General features: G+C 39.9%; 1 protein-coding gene across 2 annotated transcripts in view; it reads left to right on the forward strand.

The window, feature by feature from the left end:
• The first annotated feature begins 3,439 nt into the window (after positions 1 to 3,439).
• LOC136864457 (tRNA methyltransferase 10 homolog A) overlaps positions 3,440 to 17,911 on the forward strand; it is a 110,439-nt gene continuing 95,967 nt past the window's right edge. The window contains exon 1 of one of the 2 annotated variants that reach the window (XM_067141468.2): positions 3,440 to 3,757. In XM_067141468.2, the coding sequence (XP_066997569.1) occupies positions 3,564 to 3,757 (194 nt within the window). In that variant the 5' untranslated portion in view covers positions 3,440 to 3,563. Of the gene's footprint in view, positions 3,758 to 8,891; positions 11,078 to 17,911 lie in introns of those variants that run through there. The other variant, XM_067141469.2, reaches the window with a different exon arrangement.

Below are 17,911 nucleotides of genomic sequence, written 5' to 3' on the forward strand. Positions count from 1 at the left end.
AGGTGGGTTCGATTCCCACCTCAGCCATCCTCGAAGTGGTTTTCCGTGGTTTCCCACTTCTCCTCCAGGCAAATGCCGGGATGGTACCTAACTTCAGGCCACGGCCGCTTCCTTCCCTCTTCCTTGTCTATCCCTTCCAATCTTCCCATCCCCCGCAAGGCCCCTGTTCAGCATAGCAGGTGAGGCAGCCTGGGCGAGGTACTGGTCATCCTCCCCAGTTGTATTCCCCGACCCAGAGTCTGAAGCTCCAGGACACTGCCCTTGAGGCGGTAGAGAAGGGATCCCTCGCTGAGTCCGAGGGAAAAGCCAACCCTGGAGGGTAGGCAGATTAAGAAGAAGAAATTTACGAGGGAAGGTAGAGGTCTCCCGGCTTTAACTATTTGAATCTTTTCATCAAACGAACGGCCAGTAAATGGCTTTTCAAACTGATTTACAATTATATCCGTTTTAGACTCATCCATCGTTAATACCACATGTGCGCAAAATATAATAAAACACCGAAAACGACGAATAGCACAGGAACAGCACACACAGAATGAACTCACTAATCAGCAAAACACACAATGAATTAACTCACTAGTTAGCCACAACTCAAGCACGGGAGGTAAGTCACCCCAGTGGCATTGGTTAGTTTCGTCACGTTGGGTTCTCTCTGGGGGGTAATCTGTGTGTCCCGTTCGCTGTAAACATGTCGACTTTCTCCAAGTTGCTAACAGATGGCAGAGGGTAACACGGGTATGGGGTGACAAATTCTGACCAAGTTTCAATTGCAGCGACATCGTTCGGAGGGTTTCAGAACTACGTCTGCCACTGAATGCAATTTTAAGATTGAATGCCTTACATCCTTAACTCCTCCATTTGCTGTCTCTTTCTTCCGAGAGTGGAGTAGACGGCGAGAATACACCAGCACCACACGTAATCAAGCAACGGAACTAGTACAGTTTCGCGGACCTTTTGAACTTCTGAGAGATGAAATCGTTAATATTTGACCTGAAACAACCTAAAATCGTAAATCAGACAGTTCTTTGTGTTATCATAACGCATGCAATGAATGCCTTGCATTCAAGGAGAATACGCCCCTGCTTAATACTCAATTTTTTAGTTACCTGTAACATCCAGTTGTAACCTTTTCCTTTCCTCTAGGTACGGACTTTCACATCCCAGCCCCTATTTGTGGTCCGGTCTTGTTTGTTTGTAGTAAGACGTCGTGACAGACCACACAGACGTGAAGAATTAGAACCCTGTGTCCCAGTGTTTTTGTGTTATGTCCTGATAGTTTAGCCTAAATAACATTGGCATTTTCCTAAGTTTCATCATTACCTGCTGTAATTAGCTTCATTACATAGCTAACCCTACTCTCTCGTAGTGTACTAATTTCTTCTAATGTTGGCACCTCTCCCAGACATTAATTAACCCGCAAACCAGTGACTGGACGTAGCGTCTTCGTTGCTCAGTTATTTCTTTCCATCTGTCCAAAGTCCCACACTCTCACATATATCCACCCCTCCGTCGTTCCACTGCCCTCTCCTGCTTATCCCTTAAGGCCGGTCTCCACTGTTTAACATTTAACACCAACATGTTAAATTTAACATGTTACAGTGGACATGTATACTGTGATTGTGTCTTCCAATTGACTTTGCATGTTAACTCAGAATGTTGAGTTAACACTTTTAACATGTTGGCGTGTTTTCCACTCCAAGTGGAAAACATGTCAAGTCAATTCGTTGTTCGTGCGATGTCGGCACAGCTTCGGCAACTTCCATGATGTTTCCATGCCAACACATAACCTAAACGACGCAAACGACGTGCTCCTCATATAGTAGGATTATAATTACAACACTCCGCAACACTCCTTCTCTTTGTTATAAGCTACAAATACAGTACACGCACGTGTGTCGTTCTCTCTGCACTATACTAAAATGTATAGTCAGAAATGGAGTAGAGCAAGGAGATTACTCTGGACTTAATTAATGATATAATAGAAAGGCCTTATTTGTGGGATGTCTCATCAGAGGAATACAGATATAAAGCGAAGAAAGCCGACAGTTTCCTGGAACTCGAAAATATCTATAATTGTTCCCGCGAGTAAATCGAAAAAATAAAACTAGCGTCCCTCCACTCCCAGTACAGTCGAGAGTTGCAGAAAGTTCAGAAAATTCGGTAGTCGGGAGCGGACGAAGTTTATACTTCAAAGTGGTTTGCTTTTGAAGCAATGAGCAGAGTGAGGGGAGAAAATGTGCCTAATAAAACTGCATTTCTAAATCATAACAAGAAGCAACAGTGGCAATAACAAAGGCCAATTCCTCTTCATCTGAGTCCATTGTCCTTATTTAAAAATACTAGACACCATCTAAATGTATTACCATAAACTGATATGATGAACAACCTGTATATAAACAAAGAATGTCAAGTTTAACATGTTTATTAAGTGTGGACACAATGTTAAATGAAACAGTTTTTGACATTTAACATTTAACATGCTAATGGTGTCACCAGTTAACATTTAACACTTTTAACATTTAACATGTTGTTGTTAAATGTTAATCAGTGAAGACCGGCCTTTATATGTTGGCCCAGTGTGTATGTTTTGTAGAAGTCGCTGAGATCGGCCACTCTAGCGTGAAGATTAGTATACCTTGTGTCCCTGTGCTTTTCCTATATCTCCTAGTCTTGTATACATATTTCCTCACTCTCAGTTGTCTAGGTGATACGTCTTTTCATGAATTACTTCAAGTGCTTTGAAACCATTTTGTGAGTCCGCTGCACGGTCTACTTCCCTCAATCTTCACGTACTTTGTACTCAGAACAAATTGTGAACTGCATTGGTGAACTGCTTTATTGGAATTGTGTCCGCGTGTAGAACTAGTACTGTCCGCACACTTTATCTTGATGCATTTGTGTACGGGGTGAGGAGTAAGGAGCGAGCTGTCCCGGTATCGATAGTGCTGCCTGGTGCTGCCAACTGAATGAAAATGAAATCTGAATTGAATCGAGAAGATGATCTATCGATATGAAATTTCTAAACCGTTATCATCTTAAGCCAACAACTATGTCACATACACATTATATAACATTATAAAACATATCTCTCGATGCGAATCTTGTTCCTAGCATGAATTCTATACTTTGACTTTGATGTGTAACAACAGTACTAGTACGTAAAGTTTACGCCAGATGTCGCACAATGATGCTTAAGCGATTCATAGTTTGTGTTGCAAAGGTTGCCAGTATGAATCTCGAAGATCGCCGAGGTCGACCGATTCAGCACTAGGATGTAAATGCACCAAGATAAAGTGTGCGGACAGTACAAATATAATACAGTATTGTGACTGGGTAAAATAACGAGCCCAAATCAACTTCACGAACAGAACAGAACAGACGTAGCGTCTTACGACGATGTCCAACAACTAACCAAGTAGAAGAAGAAGAAATAAAAGAGTCGTTCAAATGAACTAGTTAGTTCATGAACGACCCAACAGTGGTGTATTGCGGACTTGCGGTTGATTCAAGTTCGGGGATTGAGTTTGTTGAAGTTGTTTTTATTTATTTTACTTAAGTTAAATATGGAAACAAGTGATCAAAACCGTAGAAAACCTAGTAACCTCCCGGAACCAGACATGAAGCGCTTTAAAGGGTCTTCTGACAAAGAGGAAGAAAATGCATATGAGACAGGTGGTCCTAACCAAAGTTTATCGAAGAGACAATTTAAAAAAATGCTTAAAAAAGAGAAATGGCTGAAGTACAAAGCCGAAAAGAGGTACTGGTATTGCACATGAATAATAAGTGTGTATGGGAAACTTGAGAAGACTGTAGAAATTTATTTTTTGAGAGAAGATGTTTACCTTCGTTATTCAGCCCCAAACTACTGCATTGAGACTGCTTCATATAGTCCCTTCCGTGTGTCACTATAGCTATTGTCAGCTAATCCATTACATTTCCCTTGGCGCGAAAGCTTCTTGAATTAAGTTGAAGCCGTGATATTTAAATAATGTGAAATTGATTTAACATCGACCAAACATTCTTTAGTTTAAACTGTTGCAAGGTATTTGTTTCATCCTTTATAACTGTATTGTAAATTTTGGCCCAACTTCGCCCTTATCAATTGTGCTAATGTAACCCATGTTACTTGTCTTACATGCATTTGCATATTGAAGTCAAGTGAAAAAGATAACATACCAGTAACCTGGCATTGGTGTGACAGCACGTCTGGGTAATCTGGGTTTAAAAATGCAAGTTTTAGATTTTTTACTTAGTCTCATAGACGCATTTTATTTGATAGTGTAATTCTCTTCATCACCATCATCATCCTTTAACCGTCTCCAGCCGCCCGGGTGTGATACAAGAGCGCTCTTCATCTTAGTCTATCCAGGTACATTTCTTCCTTTTCAGCTTGGTGCCATTTCACTCCTCTTCATTCCAGTTCCTGCCTTACTTGACTGATCTACAGTTTCCTTGGTTTCCTGCTGGTTTGTTTTCTAGCCATTTTCTTTTTTCTCATTTGATCCATCCTTTTTACATAGCCATATCATTTGAGTCTTGAAGCTCTTACATTTTTCGCTTAGTCGACTGCTTTACTGGTGTATTGTGACTGATCTCTTCATTCCGGATCTTATTTGTTGTTCTTTTCTGTATCATCGACCTCAGGAACTTCATTTCTGCATCTTGAAGGTCTGCTACTATTTCTGCAGTTGATCGTACAAGTTTCAAGGGCATATGTAGTTTTTGGCACAAAATATACATGATAGAGGGTTCTCTTTGTACTTAAAAGGTATTTTGTTATCCCATAGAAGAGACCTAACTTGGTGATAAAATTGTGCTCCTTTTTGGACTCTATTAGTGAGTTTCAGCAGACAACTTGGCATCACTAGTTACAATACTACCAAGATATTGAAAATGGTTAACGTTTTCTAGTTTCTCGCCGTCTAATTGGATGATAACCTGTAGGGCTTGCCTGCTGACTGACATCACTACTGTTTTTGTGTGGTTGATTTTTAGGCCAAACTGCTTAAACTGCTGGTTCCAAGTGTTTAATTTCTGTGAACTACTTCTCCTGTTCCTCACCAAATCACCACATCATCTGCCAAGATTAATGCATTGAAGTCCTCATTAGATTCATTCTTCACTCTCATCATAACTTCATCCATTACCATAAAGAACAGGAGAGGTGACAAAATGCTGCCTTGTTGCACTCCTTTATTTGTAGTGAACCAGTCAGAATAACCGTCTCCTATCTGGTTAAAGCTTTGGCGGTAGTTGTACAACAATTTTACCTTGTTGGTAAGTTGTACTAGCACGTTCCTTCTTACCAGACATTCCCACATTTTGTCTCTTGGCAAGCTGTCGTACGCCTTTTCTATATCTGGGAAGACAAAGATGATATTCTCAATGAAATAATATAACCGTTTGAAATGTTATTTGACTTCTTGTCTATCAAAGTATTACATTATTTATTTATTATTGTTTTGTGCCATTACTGTCATTATTATTCAAATAAACTTTAACATACATTTTGAAATAAAAGTTGTAATCAAGTTGCCCTTATCAGTATCTTACAAAAATGCTGATATGTGAAAATGAAAATCCACAACCTGTTTCAATCATTCGACCAGCTCAGGAATGGAATTAATGAAGCCCCCATCTAGCGGCGAGAATAGGAATTGTGCCGGCTGCCGAAGCCTGTCGCACTCCTCTGGGCCAATGATTAATGAATGACAGATGAAATTAAATGTATTGGAGTGTGTTGCTGGAATGAAATATGACAGGGAAAACAGGAGTACCAGGAGAAAAACCTGTCCCGCCTCCGCTTTGTCCAGCACAAATCTCACATGGAGTGACCGGGAATGGAACCACGGAGCCCAGCGGTGAGATGCCGACGCGTCGCCGCCTGAGCTACGGAGGCTCCGCTGATATGTAATCTTTAAATTTTTTCTATTGGCTTTACGTCGCACCGGCACAGATAGGTCTTATGGCGACAATGGGATAGGAAAGGCGTAGGAATTGGAAGGAAGCAGCCATGGCCTTAATTAAGATACAGCCCCAGCGTTTGCCTGGTGTGATAATGGGAAACCACAGAAAACCATCTTCAGGGCTGCCGACAGTGGGATTCGAACCCACTATCTCCCAGTTGTGAACTCACAGCCGCGCGCTCCTAACTGCACGACCAACTCGCTCGGTAATCTTTTAATATTAAGAAAATGTACTAAATAGAATGTCGATACTTCCAAAGCAAAGCACTTAGTTATCACTTACACCACCAATAATAATTATTTCATGTGGCATTTCTAGCTGAGTGCAGCCCTTGTAAGGCAGACCCTTCGCTGAGGGTGGGCGGCATCTGCCATGTGTAGGTAACTGCAAGTTATTGTGGTGGAGGATAGTATTATGCGTGGTGTGTGAGTTGCATGGATGTTGGGGACAGCACAAACACCCAGCCCCCGAACCATTGGAATTAACCAATGAAGGTTAAAATCCCCGCCCTGGCCAGGAATCAAACCTGGGACCCTCTGAACCGAAGGCCAGTACGCTGACCATTCAGCCAACGAGTCTGACACTTACACCACTGAAACACGATCATTACTGAACTAGGGTAGTTGAAAAGTGTTAACAAGCTCGGCTATACAGCAGGATCAGAAACTCAAGGAAGTGACTTAGGAGTGTTGGCCTATCCTGCTGCCCATCCACCATCTCCTACTGTAAGCTCTCTTCGAGGAAGCAGGTATACAAGACTCGAACCACAGAAATACTTGCTATTCTAAGATGCTTATGCCACTTTTGCAAGATAGATAAATCTACCTTTCCTCAACAAGCAGGTCAAAATTTAGTGGAAAATCTATGTCATACTTGTTTGAAACTGCGACCATTCTAGTCTTGACTAGACTGTACTTCCTCATCATCTAACTTCAAGGTTTCTAAGCACAAGTCACCATGGGTTGGTCAACTCTATGCCAATTTATTTATTTAATTTGGTAAACATTCTCAGTCTCCCCTGACACTACGCTATGGGTGATTTGAGAGTGAACAGTGATTTACATCTGCTGTCAAGTATTTATTTAAGAGTTGGGTAAATCATTAAACTAGGATGTTTACCTGTCAGCACAATGTATTTCATACTACATATTTGATATGTACGGTACCACCTCGGCCAGGCAGCCCCTTGAATATTTAGGAAGCATACCTGAACCATGTCCTGTTTGAGTTGAGATGATGTTTTTCCTAAAAATATCCCATGATGATTGGTAGGTAATGCACATTATTAAAACTGTGGTGATGAATTCATGCGGATTGCCTGTTTCCTGTACTGCATAATGTGTTAGTTCTTTATTTAGGTGTGTTTTTATTAATTTATTACCATTTTTCTTCAGGTGTAAGCATGCGTGCATGTACACATATGTTCAAATTTGACCATTGGTTGAGACAGGTACCTCTTGGCAAGTGATAGTCAAATGCTTCATGTTGCCTCATTGACACCCACCTTCCTAGAGGTTCATCCTGCAAAATTAGTGTAAATATCAAACAAGAGGCTGAGAGGGAGTATAGGAACCCACACACAAAGGATGTACAGAAAGACAGCAATGGAAAGGAGAGACAGTAGAAACAAAAAAAACAAGAACAGAATAGATGAAATCCATAATTATGTAAATCATTGCTTTCTGCACAGATATATATTCTCTTTACCAATCCCACTTAGATTTCTTTCTTTTTGTCCCTGTGAGTTCTAATTGCTGGGAGGACTCATCCATGAAAATGGGTCGTTTGTCCTTGTCCTTTTATGTTTTCATATGTATTCTTTTCATTCTTTCTGTGACTTACTGCACACACACAGCATCTTATGCTCAAGGTTTTAGGATTAAAATCTAGCACAGTCACTCTTCATTGAAGGGTGGGAAACTTATGAGAGGCTGCCTGAAGAAAATTCGGTAACATAGAAACCTGTACTCAAGGATTATTACATAGAATGTTACTTGAAATGCTTCCAAGTTTACCTTATAATGATCGTGGAAGAGAGATGTGTTCAATACGCTTGCCAGGGACCATCCCACCCGCCCCTAGAAGCACATTTACTTTTATAACCAGAAATACTGTTTTGGACGCCATACTCCATTGCTTATAATGGTGATTGGTTCACGTAACGAAGAGGATGACATAACTGACACCTAGGATGAGGCTGAGAATTTGTTACCAACCATTGCCATACTCCCTTCGAGAGGCTCTTTTCTATTGCCGTGGCGCATAGTGTCAGCACAGCAAGAAAACAGGTACTTTAGTAGTAACCTATCTTTGCACATCCAGGCCAATCTTTGTCATGAGAACAGTCCCCTCCCTTCGAGAGGCTCTTTTCTATCACCGCGGTGCATACTGTCCACACGGCAAGGAAAAATGTATAGCCATATCAAACCAACAATTGGCAGCATTGTCGTTCCTCTCGGCGCTGCCTCTCTGCGCTACTAGTGCAACAGTGAACTGGCGTGCGCCACCTAGCAGTGGCTCGTGTTACCAAACCTTGAGTACCGCTTTCTATAGTTTCGCCGAAAATTCACTTGAAAGTTTATATTTTATCACTTCAGCCTGATTTCTGAATAATATGTCTTTGAGATACATACTAGGTGTTTTAACGGCACGTTTTCATCTTCCTCTATCTAACCACCATTGCTGCTCCACAATTGTGTTCCAATCCAAGTTCAGTCTAATTATGCTGTTCTTGATTGAGTCAAACCACATTAGTCTGGTTGTACCTCTTTTTCTCCTCATCAGCCTCTATAATCTGCTTTGGTATCCTTCCTTCCTCATAACATGTCCACACTATCTCAGTTAATTTTCCTCTAGTCTGTCTGAAAGCTTTTGAACTCTATCCTTCCTGACATCCTTATTTTATAATCTCTCCTTTCTGGTCTTGCCAAACTTCCTAAAAATTTCATCTCATTGGCCTAGGAGGACTCATCCATGAAAATAGGTGGTTTGTCCTTGTCCTTTTGTGTTTTCATACGTATTCTTTTCACTCATTCTGTGACTTACTGCACAAGCATAGTCTCTCTTGAGTTTTCATGGGTATGTGCTGCATATATCAGTATGGGTCAATAAATACACTGCCTGACAAAAAAATAGAAGCACCCACAAGAAATGGTCGAATGTCAATGTAATTTTGAATACATATATACCATCGGTGGGTATGTAAATGACTAAGAGTTGTTATTCTCTCAGTGACAGGTAAAACGGCCACCAGATTGCATTAGTGTTGTTCAGGTTTAGTGTTGTTATCAGGCCTGGAGGAGTATATAAGGGGCATAAACGGCATCAGATGAAGAGTGATAACTGTGAAGGACATGGAGATGCTGCATACTCATGTGATAACAGTGTTATTAGCACCTGACAGAGTTTGAAAGGGGCCTCATTGTAGGTCTCCATTTGGCTGGCTGGCTGGCTGGTAAAAAGTAAACTCGTGTCCTCATCCCGAGGTGGTGCAGCTCTTTTTAGGCACACCCTCATTGAAGGTGAGCTGCATGTACCGTTTCAACCACATACCAGCCCTCCTGCCATTCTTAAATTGCTGGCAGTACCGGGAATCGAACCTGGGTCTCCGAGGACGGCAGCTAAGAACACTAACCGTTACGCTACAGAGGCAGGCGGCTGGCTGGTCAAATTGGACAATATCAAGATTTGTGATGCATTTGGATGCGACGGTGTGATGTCGGACTGCATGGGAGCCTGAGGGCAGGCATGCTCCTCGTCAAGGTTCCAGTCGACTTTGTTTGACCACCACAAGGGAGGATCTGTGTATTGTGCACCAAGCACATTGTAACCCATTCACATCCTGTGTCATCCCGCACCATTGGTCGGAGACTAGCAGCAGCCAGTCTGGGGAATTACCGTCCATGCATAGGCTGCCGTTAACACCACAACACAAACAGCTGTGTTTGGAGTGGTGGCGGGACCGGGAAGCTGCTGATGAATGGCGTTGCATTGTGTTCAGCGATAAATTGTGGTTCTACCGCGAATGACCATCGTCTGCGGGTATGGTGGCGACCTTGGGAGAGGTCCCATGCTTCTAATGTTTTGGAGAGGCACAGCGGTGTTACTCTTGGCATTATGGTTTACTTCAGGTCATGGATGATTGAGGGAACTCAGACGGCACAACAGTTTGTTATGGACATCCTACGTACTCATGTATTACCTCTTATGCGACAATATCATGCTGCCATTTTTCATTAGGACAATGCTTATGCACGCAAGCCACTTGTCTTTATGCACTGTCTGCATGATGTTGAGGTACTTCCGTGGCCAGCAGATCTCCAGATCTGTTCCCAATAGAACGTGTGGGATCAGCTCAGATAATAACTCCGTCCCACTGCCAGTATCCAGGATATCAAGGACCAGTTACAACCGTTGTGAGCCATCTGGCCTCAGGAGAGGATACAACAGCTTTATGACACCTTTCCCAACCAAATCAGTGCATGCATGCAGGCCAGAGGGTGGTGCAACGTCATACTGATAAGTGGGCTTGTACTGCTAAGTTCTTTGTAAATTTGACTTGATTTTGCAATCACTGAATTAACATCACATACCCTCTCAACACGTCAAGTTTAATTTTGTTTCCTCCTGCCCTTCTAGGTGCTTCAATTTTCTTGTCACCGGGCGAGTTGGCTGTGCCGTGAGATGCAGCTGTGAGCTTGCATCTTGGGAGATAGTGGGTTCGATCCACACTGTTGGCAGCCCTGAAGATGGTTTTCTGTGGTTTTCCATTTTCACACCAGGCAAATACTGGGGCTGTATCTTTAAACAAATACAGTAGAGACAATACGCAACAGTGTGCGAGATATCGAGGGACAGCGTTTAGAGCCCTGTCTAGCAGAGTGACCTGGAGTAACTGATTCTGTCATAAGAACACATGTATTTGTTTGTGAAGTTTTTGGCGTTATTTATGCGTTTGCATTAAGTTGACATAAGTAAATAGTAGCGTGTGTCATTCCTTTATATCTCCCATCAATATGAGTGGAGAGATATGTGCTGTGTTTGGCTGCAATAACTATAAACTGCAGAAGGATCCGCGGTCTTTCTTCCGTTTCCCTCGGGACAAGATAATGTAAGTAAATATGGTATTGTGTTTGCATATATGTTCTTCCAGTTACAAAGATATTTTTATAGTACTTCCTATACTTCTGACCTGTGCGACTCATATTTTACCTGGCTTAAAATATAATTAGCTTATTTTATTGTATAGTGCAGCAGTTAACCTTCAATACTGATTTGTTGTTGTAGATGTGATCTGTGGGTTTTGATTTAATTCAGGGAAGTGCATATGCATATGTGTGTGGCTGGTTGTGTTCCAAGTTACCCCATTTGGAATGCCGTAATGCGTTGTCAAGCACTGAAGAAAATATGAGCGACTTAAGAAATGTACGCAAGTTATTTTGTTGAAACAATATGATGATGCAAATTTGCTTTATCCTAATGTAATGGCAAGTACATAGGTGGTTTGAAAAGTTCTCGGAATGTACTAGAATTAAGTATCTTACGTCGGTGGAACTGCTTTTATTTTTTAACATTGTCTCCCTGTAGACCAATGCGTTTGGTCCAGCGATGTTCCAATGCCTTGATCCCATCTGAACTGTCCCGTCCGTTACCAAAAGACATACTTGTTATATGATGTTAATATTAAAAATCAAATAGAGAAATAATAAGAAATTACACTTTATGTAAAACACCTACTTTATAGACCACTTCAAAACTATATAATATTCCATGTTATTTGCATTGTTTTTTGGATAACATTGCTCATTTCTCAATAACACAAATAAGTGAAAACTAAAAACAGCTTTTATTTACCTTTGCTTAAAGATATTTATGACACAGAAGTGCCCTGATGCTGCTGTCAATCATACTTTCTCTGAACTTGACACACTTTTTAGCATCTCATTATTTTTTAAATGTAATTATGAAATTCCTGCCAAGACATTTCTTTAAAATTGTATTGCAGCAAGAATATTGATTTAACAGATTCTACTTTCAGTCTATTTCTGTCATCTGTCCATTGTGAATTTATTAAGGAAAAAGTATTTCCCCACAAGCATTATGGCCAAGTAAACAGAAATAGAACTGAGCCAATTTAAGGTATGTGTACACCCAGAATTTTATTTTTTTTAATTACAAGGTTTCCTGTTTGGAATTTAGGTTACTGGGATGAGCAAGAAAAAGTAGAAAGATCAGTATATATATAAACTAAAAATATTGCATTATTTGTTTATAACAAATTATTTTGTTTAAAAATGTATGATATTGTTTTGAACATCATAGCTCCCAAACTAATTGACATTTCTCAAATCTGTTTTTTGCATTTTCTTCACAACACTTATAGGTAGAGCATAAACCTAAAAGACATGATCTTAGAATGAAATTGTGCCTGTTGATGTCCTATTACTTTAGTTGATACAAATGTTTTGGTGAGTGTTTATAAACAAATTACATAATCAATTATATTTTACAACAATAGTTACATATCTGAGGTTTGTGCCCTGGAGTAGGCTTTTGGCTTTTATTTAAAAGAATATTCAGTGAAATACGATAATTAGGTCTAATGTTATGATTTTTTAAAATACGGAAAGCATTAAAAATTATATTCCAGAGAAATCCACCTCAAAGTTTTAACACAGTTTTAGAAACCTCCTGTATCATATGATGTCCCGTGTAATGCAGTATTCTGGTCTTCCTTCATCTTTCTTCTTCCTCTCAGGTACCTCCTCCTGGTTTTCTGCTCTAGGGTGTTTTGTAGGTGATAATTTTTCTGTTTTAGAGCTTTAGTCAACTCCACACTGGCTCGAGTATGTTTACCAATAGTAACACCCACTCGCTTTAGAGTTTCCAATTCTACATTTGGGCCAAAATTATAATGGCAAATAGCATCCATAACACAAAAATTCAATGTTTTTAGTCCTACATAACCATCTTTTGGGCATCTGCTCCATATCATGCCATTAAAATTTCATTTTGAATTTGCATTTGCATTTGCATTTGCCATGGAGACAACGCCTCAGCATAGCAGGATCAGTCCGCTTGGAGTACACTGGCTTGACAGCTTCAAGTAATTGCCAGGTAGTCCATTTTGAGGCTTATATTTATCCATTGTGCTATGTGCCACTGCTGTTTGGAAGGAACACCAACTGCCTTCACCTTTGGGTATCCAATTGTATTGTCCTGCTCTAACCTATCAACTTTCTTCATGTTTGTAAACTGGTTTCCATGGATCTTCCTTACAGGCCTCCTTTTAGTTTTTCTGTTACCCATGGTTATAACAACAATGTACAACAATATTAAAAATAAACAAATTAGAATTGCTGGAAAACTTTCTAAAAGTACAGTGTATCAATATAAATAGTAGGCCTACAAAATGCAAGGGTGCTCAAAACATTCACAGCTGTTTAGTCAAATAATTAAGAGCAATTCTCATAGATAGCAGCACAGGGTTAGTGTGGAGTGACCTTTATATTGTACATCAGTAATTAGAAAGAAAACAAAAGTCACAGATCATCAGCATGAGCAGAAGGCAAAGAATAAACACTTGTGTCCATAAAAGGGGACGTGGCTCAGTGTGCTGCATTTTACATAAATGTCAATATCTCAAAAAGTAGTTAAGATAGGGTTATGTAATTTACAACAAATTAAAGATAATAAAATAACGAATCCAGATAATGTGAAATTCAAAATTGAAAAAATTGAGACTTTTTGGCAATTTCTGGGTGTACACATACCTTAAGTGATTCAGAATATTGCTCACTGAATTTACATTTCTTTAAAAACTGAACCCATTTATTACTAGCTATCATGGATGCAAAATAATTTTCATCATTATTCAACACACTGCTCCCGGGTGGAAGATGACGGCGTTAGCATAGGTCAAGCCTGTTACCATGACAACGTCAGGTAATGACATCAGTCACTGCTTCAGGATGACCAACCAAAATTAATCCATTCCCTTTCATAAACATTTGAGCAAAATTTTAAATAATTTGCTCTGATTTTTTAAAATTCAGGACATTTAGGGATTTTTAAAAATTCAGTCAAGACATCGGGACACAGGCTCAAATTCAGGACAATACGCTTTTTCAGGATGTATGGCAACCCTATATAGGTTACCTATCCACCTTTCTAAGTGTATACAGCAATGTAAAATGAAAGGCTGAAAGAATTTGAACTTGGTGCAAGTGTAGTCGTACCTCTCATTGATGCAGGTGGAACTGAATCAAACAGGGGCATACAATATTCCTTGACAAGTACTTGACATCCCTGAAATTGGTAAGACATCTGGCTTCAAAGGGAATGAGTGCAACAGGAACATTTCAAGAAAACCAGACAGAGAAGTGTCCCCTTTCAAGAAAAGCAGACAGGAAAAAGAAGAAGGAATTTCGGTGGTGCGTTGCTGATGTGCGGGAATGACAAATGTTGTCACTGCTGGTATGAACTACAAACAGATGGAGATAAAAGCAGTACATCAAGGTGGTCCAATGTAAAAAAATATATATATGCAAAGAGCCCGTGCCGCAATGAAAGCTGTTCAAGTCATATAGTGGTATTTCAAAGATAGGATCAGCTTGACCAGTTTTGACTTCACCCAAAATGCTTCTGTGGATATACAGTATAATACAGATGTTGATTCCCAAAGGGAATTTAAAATATTTGTCCGGACCGTTATATTGATATACAGTATAAACGCAAATAGCGTATACAGTATTGTGATAAGTCTGTAAGTGGAAATTGTTGGTCCATTTTACAGTATAAATTAGGTAAGTTGGATAGCTTGTACAATGTAATGCTGAGTAACTAGTGTTGTTGTACTGACCTGAGTGCATAGTGTCTGATATATCAGACAGCTTGTGTGAATAAAACTAATACTCGTTTGAACATTCTGATATTTGGAACATATTTCTACAGTTATCAAGAGTAGAACTGTGTAGATAAATTGAAATAAAACACAAAAGATAACTTTATGCACTAATGGGTTAAGGCCACAGCCACTTCCTTCCCACTCCTAGGCCTTTCCTATCCCATCATCTCCATAAGACCTATCTGTGTCGGTGTGATGTGAAACAAATTTTAAAAAAATTCTTGTCAGGCCGTGTACATTTTATACGTCACCCCTTTGCACTTCCCTGGTACTTCATTCTTCCAGATAAAGATCTTCACACAGAGTTCAATAGCTGCAGTTGCTTAAGTGCGGCCAGTATTCAGTATTCGGGAGACTATGGGTTCGAACCTCACTGTCGGCAGCCCTGAAGATGGTTTTCCGTGGATTCCCATTTTCACACCAGGCAAATGCTGGGGCTGTACCTTAATTAAAGCCACGGCCGCTTCCTACCCATTCCTAGCCCCTTCCTGTCTCATCGTCGCCATAAGACCTATCTGTGTCGGTACGACCTAAAGCAACTTAGAAAAAAAAATCTTTCACATTCTGGTAAAATGGATCCTTTTACTGATTTCCATATCTAATTTTTCATTAATTCACTTCTTAAGTGTTCAGAGCTTTCCACAATTTCAAGGTCTTGTCCTCCAGTTTTTACAGTACATTTCCCTTCTCTTTCTCTTCTAGTCTTGCTTTGCTCAATGCTTATTTTAATTCCATAATCACCAATATCCAGTCGACCTTGTACTACCTCTCTATTTGCTCCCCGCATCACAGTGTTGTCTGGAAATAACAGCACCTTCAGTTTCCTGTCCCAATATTTTTCGTTTGTTTCCTTCTTAATTTTACCTGTTACCATATTTTCCCCCCTTCTTTGCTATTTGTTCTACATTGCACCAACACACCATTAGGAGAACCCGGGGTAATTAGAACATTATCATATAAATATCATGTGTCGGAAAATAAAATACAATGTTGATAGTGCATTTAGAAAAAGAAAACTCTTGCACAAATTGAGTAACACACTATAATGTGTGGGAATGCAGAAATATCATTAGATACTTTTTGGTATTTATATGATAATGTTGTTATACCCCAGGTTCCCGTACCATTATGAACAACAGTGGCAACAGCACACTTCCATGACTTAGTCCAGTTACATTTTGAAACCATTCTGTTCTACCCACAGGGGTCTGGGCACTTTTCACAACAGTCAGTGTACATTGCTTGCACTTATTCAGTCATTAGTTTTCCGAATCAAGGAATGTCATCACCATTTCTTTTCCAAATTCCCATTGCTTTTCCATCATCTGTCTCATACTGAAGATGGGGTCTAGTGTTGATCTTCCATTTCTAAAGCCATACTGCACGTCTAATTATCCTTCAACCTTTATTCTCATTCTCCTTTCTGGTATCCAATCAAATATTTTTGCTGCTTGTGATACGAGCGTGATTCCTCGATCGTTCTGACAAACCTTCTTGTCACCCTCTTAAGTATAGGTGCTATTTCCTTTACTCCAGTCATCTGGCACAGATTTTCTTTCCAAATAGTGCAGACCACAAATCATATGCTGCCTTTAACATTTTCACACATAATTTATCTATTAACGGGCGAGTTGGCCGTGCAGTTTGGGGCGTGCTGCTGTGAGCTTGCAAACAGGAGATAGTGGGTTTGAACCCACTGTCTGCAGCACTGAAGGTGGTTTCCCATTTTCATACCAGGCAAATGCAGGGGCTGCACCTTAATTAAGACCTCCCCACTCCTAGGCAGTGTTGCCAACTCAGCGTATTTTCCGCCAAATTTGGCGGATTTTTAAATGGAACAGCAGATAAATTTTCTATTTAGCGGACAGCGGATTTTTTGACGGATTTTCAAACTTATTTTAGCGATTTTCAGCGGTAACAATATCACCTTTCATCACCAGGAGAAAAAATATAGAGCTTAGTACGGCGTAATAGTTTACTTATTCCTGTTGTATTGAACTTATGCTGCATACTACCACCCGTTTTCTAGACCAGCTCTGGCCCACAGCCTCAGTCAGTATTTGTTACAATCGTTACTGTACTCTTGATGAGCCGGGTAGTGACGTGTTTGATAACGTGTTTCTTTTGACATCAGGTTCTTTTTGATATGTTACTATGTCGAAAGAAAAGATTAAAAAGTAGTCAGATATTTCGTAAAGAGTGGTTAAATAATTAAACTTTAAAATACTAGTTGGTTGAGCTTCCCAGTGATCCCAAATACGGACGGTGCGTCTGTTGGCCGTGCAATATAAATGCGAAATTGTTTGACATTAATTCTTTCTGCACTTATCAAAAAAATTGAAAACAGTAATGAAAGTGAAAATAACTTTCTAAATAGATTTGAAAATTTCCGTATGGCCTTTGCTGCTGTGAACTGCCAGCATATTCTTTGAAAAAGAATAGTACCATGTGGCTTCATATGAAACAACAGGACCCCAACTCAGCACATCTGCTTCAGAGAAGATGATGAACTCCTGTTCTGAAACTGGTGAGTGTTGAGTTAATCTCTTTTATTAAAACAGCTGGTATATGCTATTTTGCTTCAGTTCGAAATTTAGCGGAATTTAGTGTATTTTCAACTAAAATTTAGCGGAGAAAAGATTTATGGGTTGGCAACACTGCTCCTAGGCCTTTGCTAACCCATCATCACCATAAGACCTAACTGTGTTGGTGCGACATAAAAAATTGTAAAAAAAAAAAATCATCTATTCCCATTGCTTTTCCCACTTCCATTCATTTGACTGCAGCTTCCATCTCTTCCAGTGTGATATTCTTGACTTCTACCTTTTGACTCATCGGTAAATCATTCCCAGCTCTTCTTCACCTACTGCTTTCTTGTATGTTATGATTTATTTCATTCTCGTTATTTTTTCTCACTTTCTGTTTTTGCTACCTACTTTCCCAGTCCTGGTCCTGTCCTATCCCATTGCCACCATAGACCTGTTAGTGCGCGGTACTTATAGGTCTGAGTGAGAGCAATGTAAAACAAATAGCATTCTT

Source organism: Anabrus simplex, chromosome 2 (genome assembly GCF_040414725.1).
Source record: "Anabrus simplex isolate iqAnaSimp1 chromosome 2, ASM4041472v1, whole genome shotgun sequence".
NCBI lineage: Eukaryota > Metazoa > Arthropoda > Insecta > Orthoptera > Tettigoniidae > Anabrus > Anabrus simplex.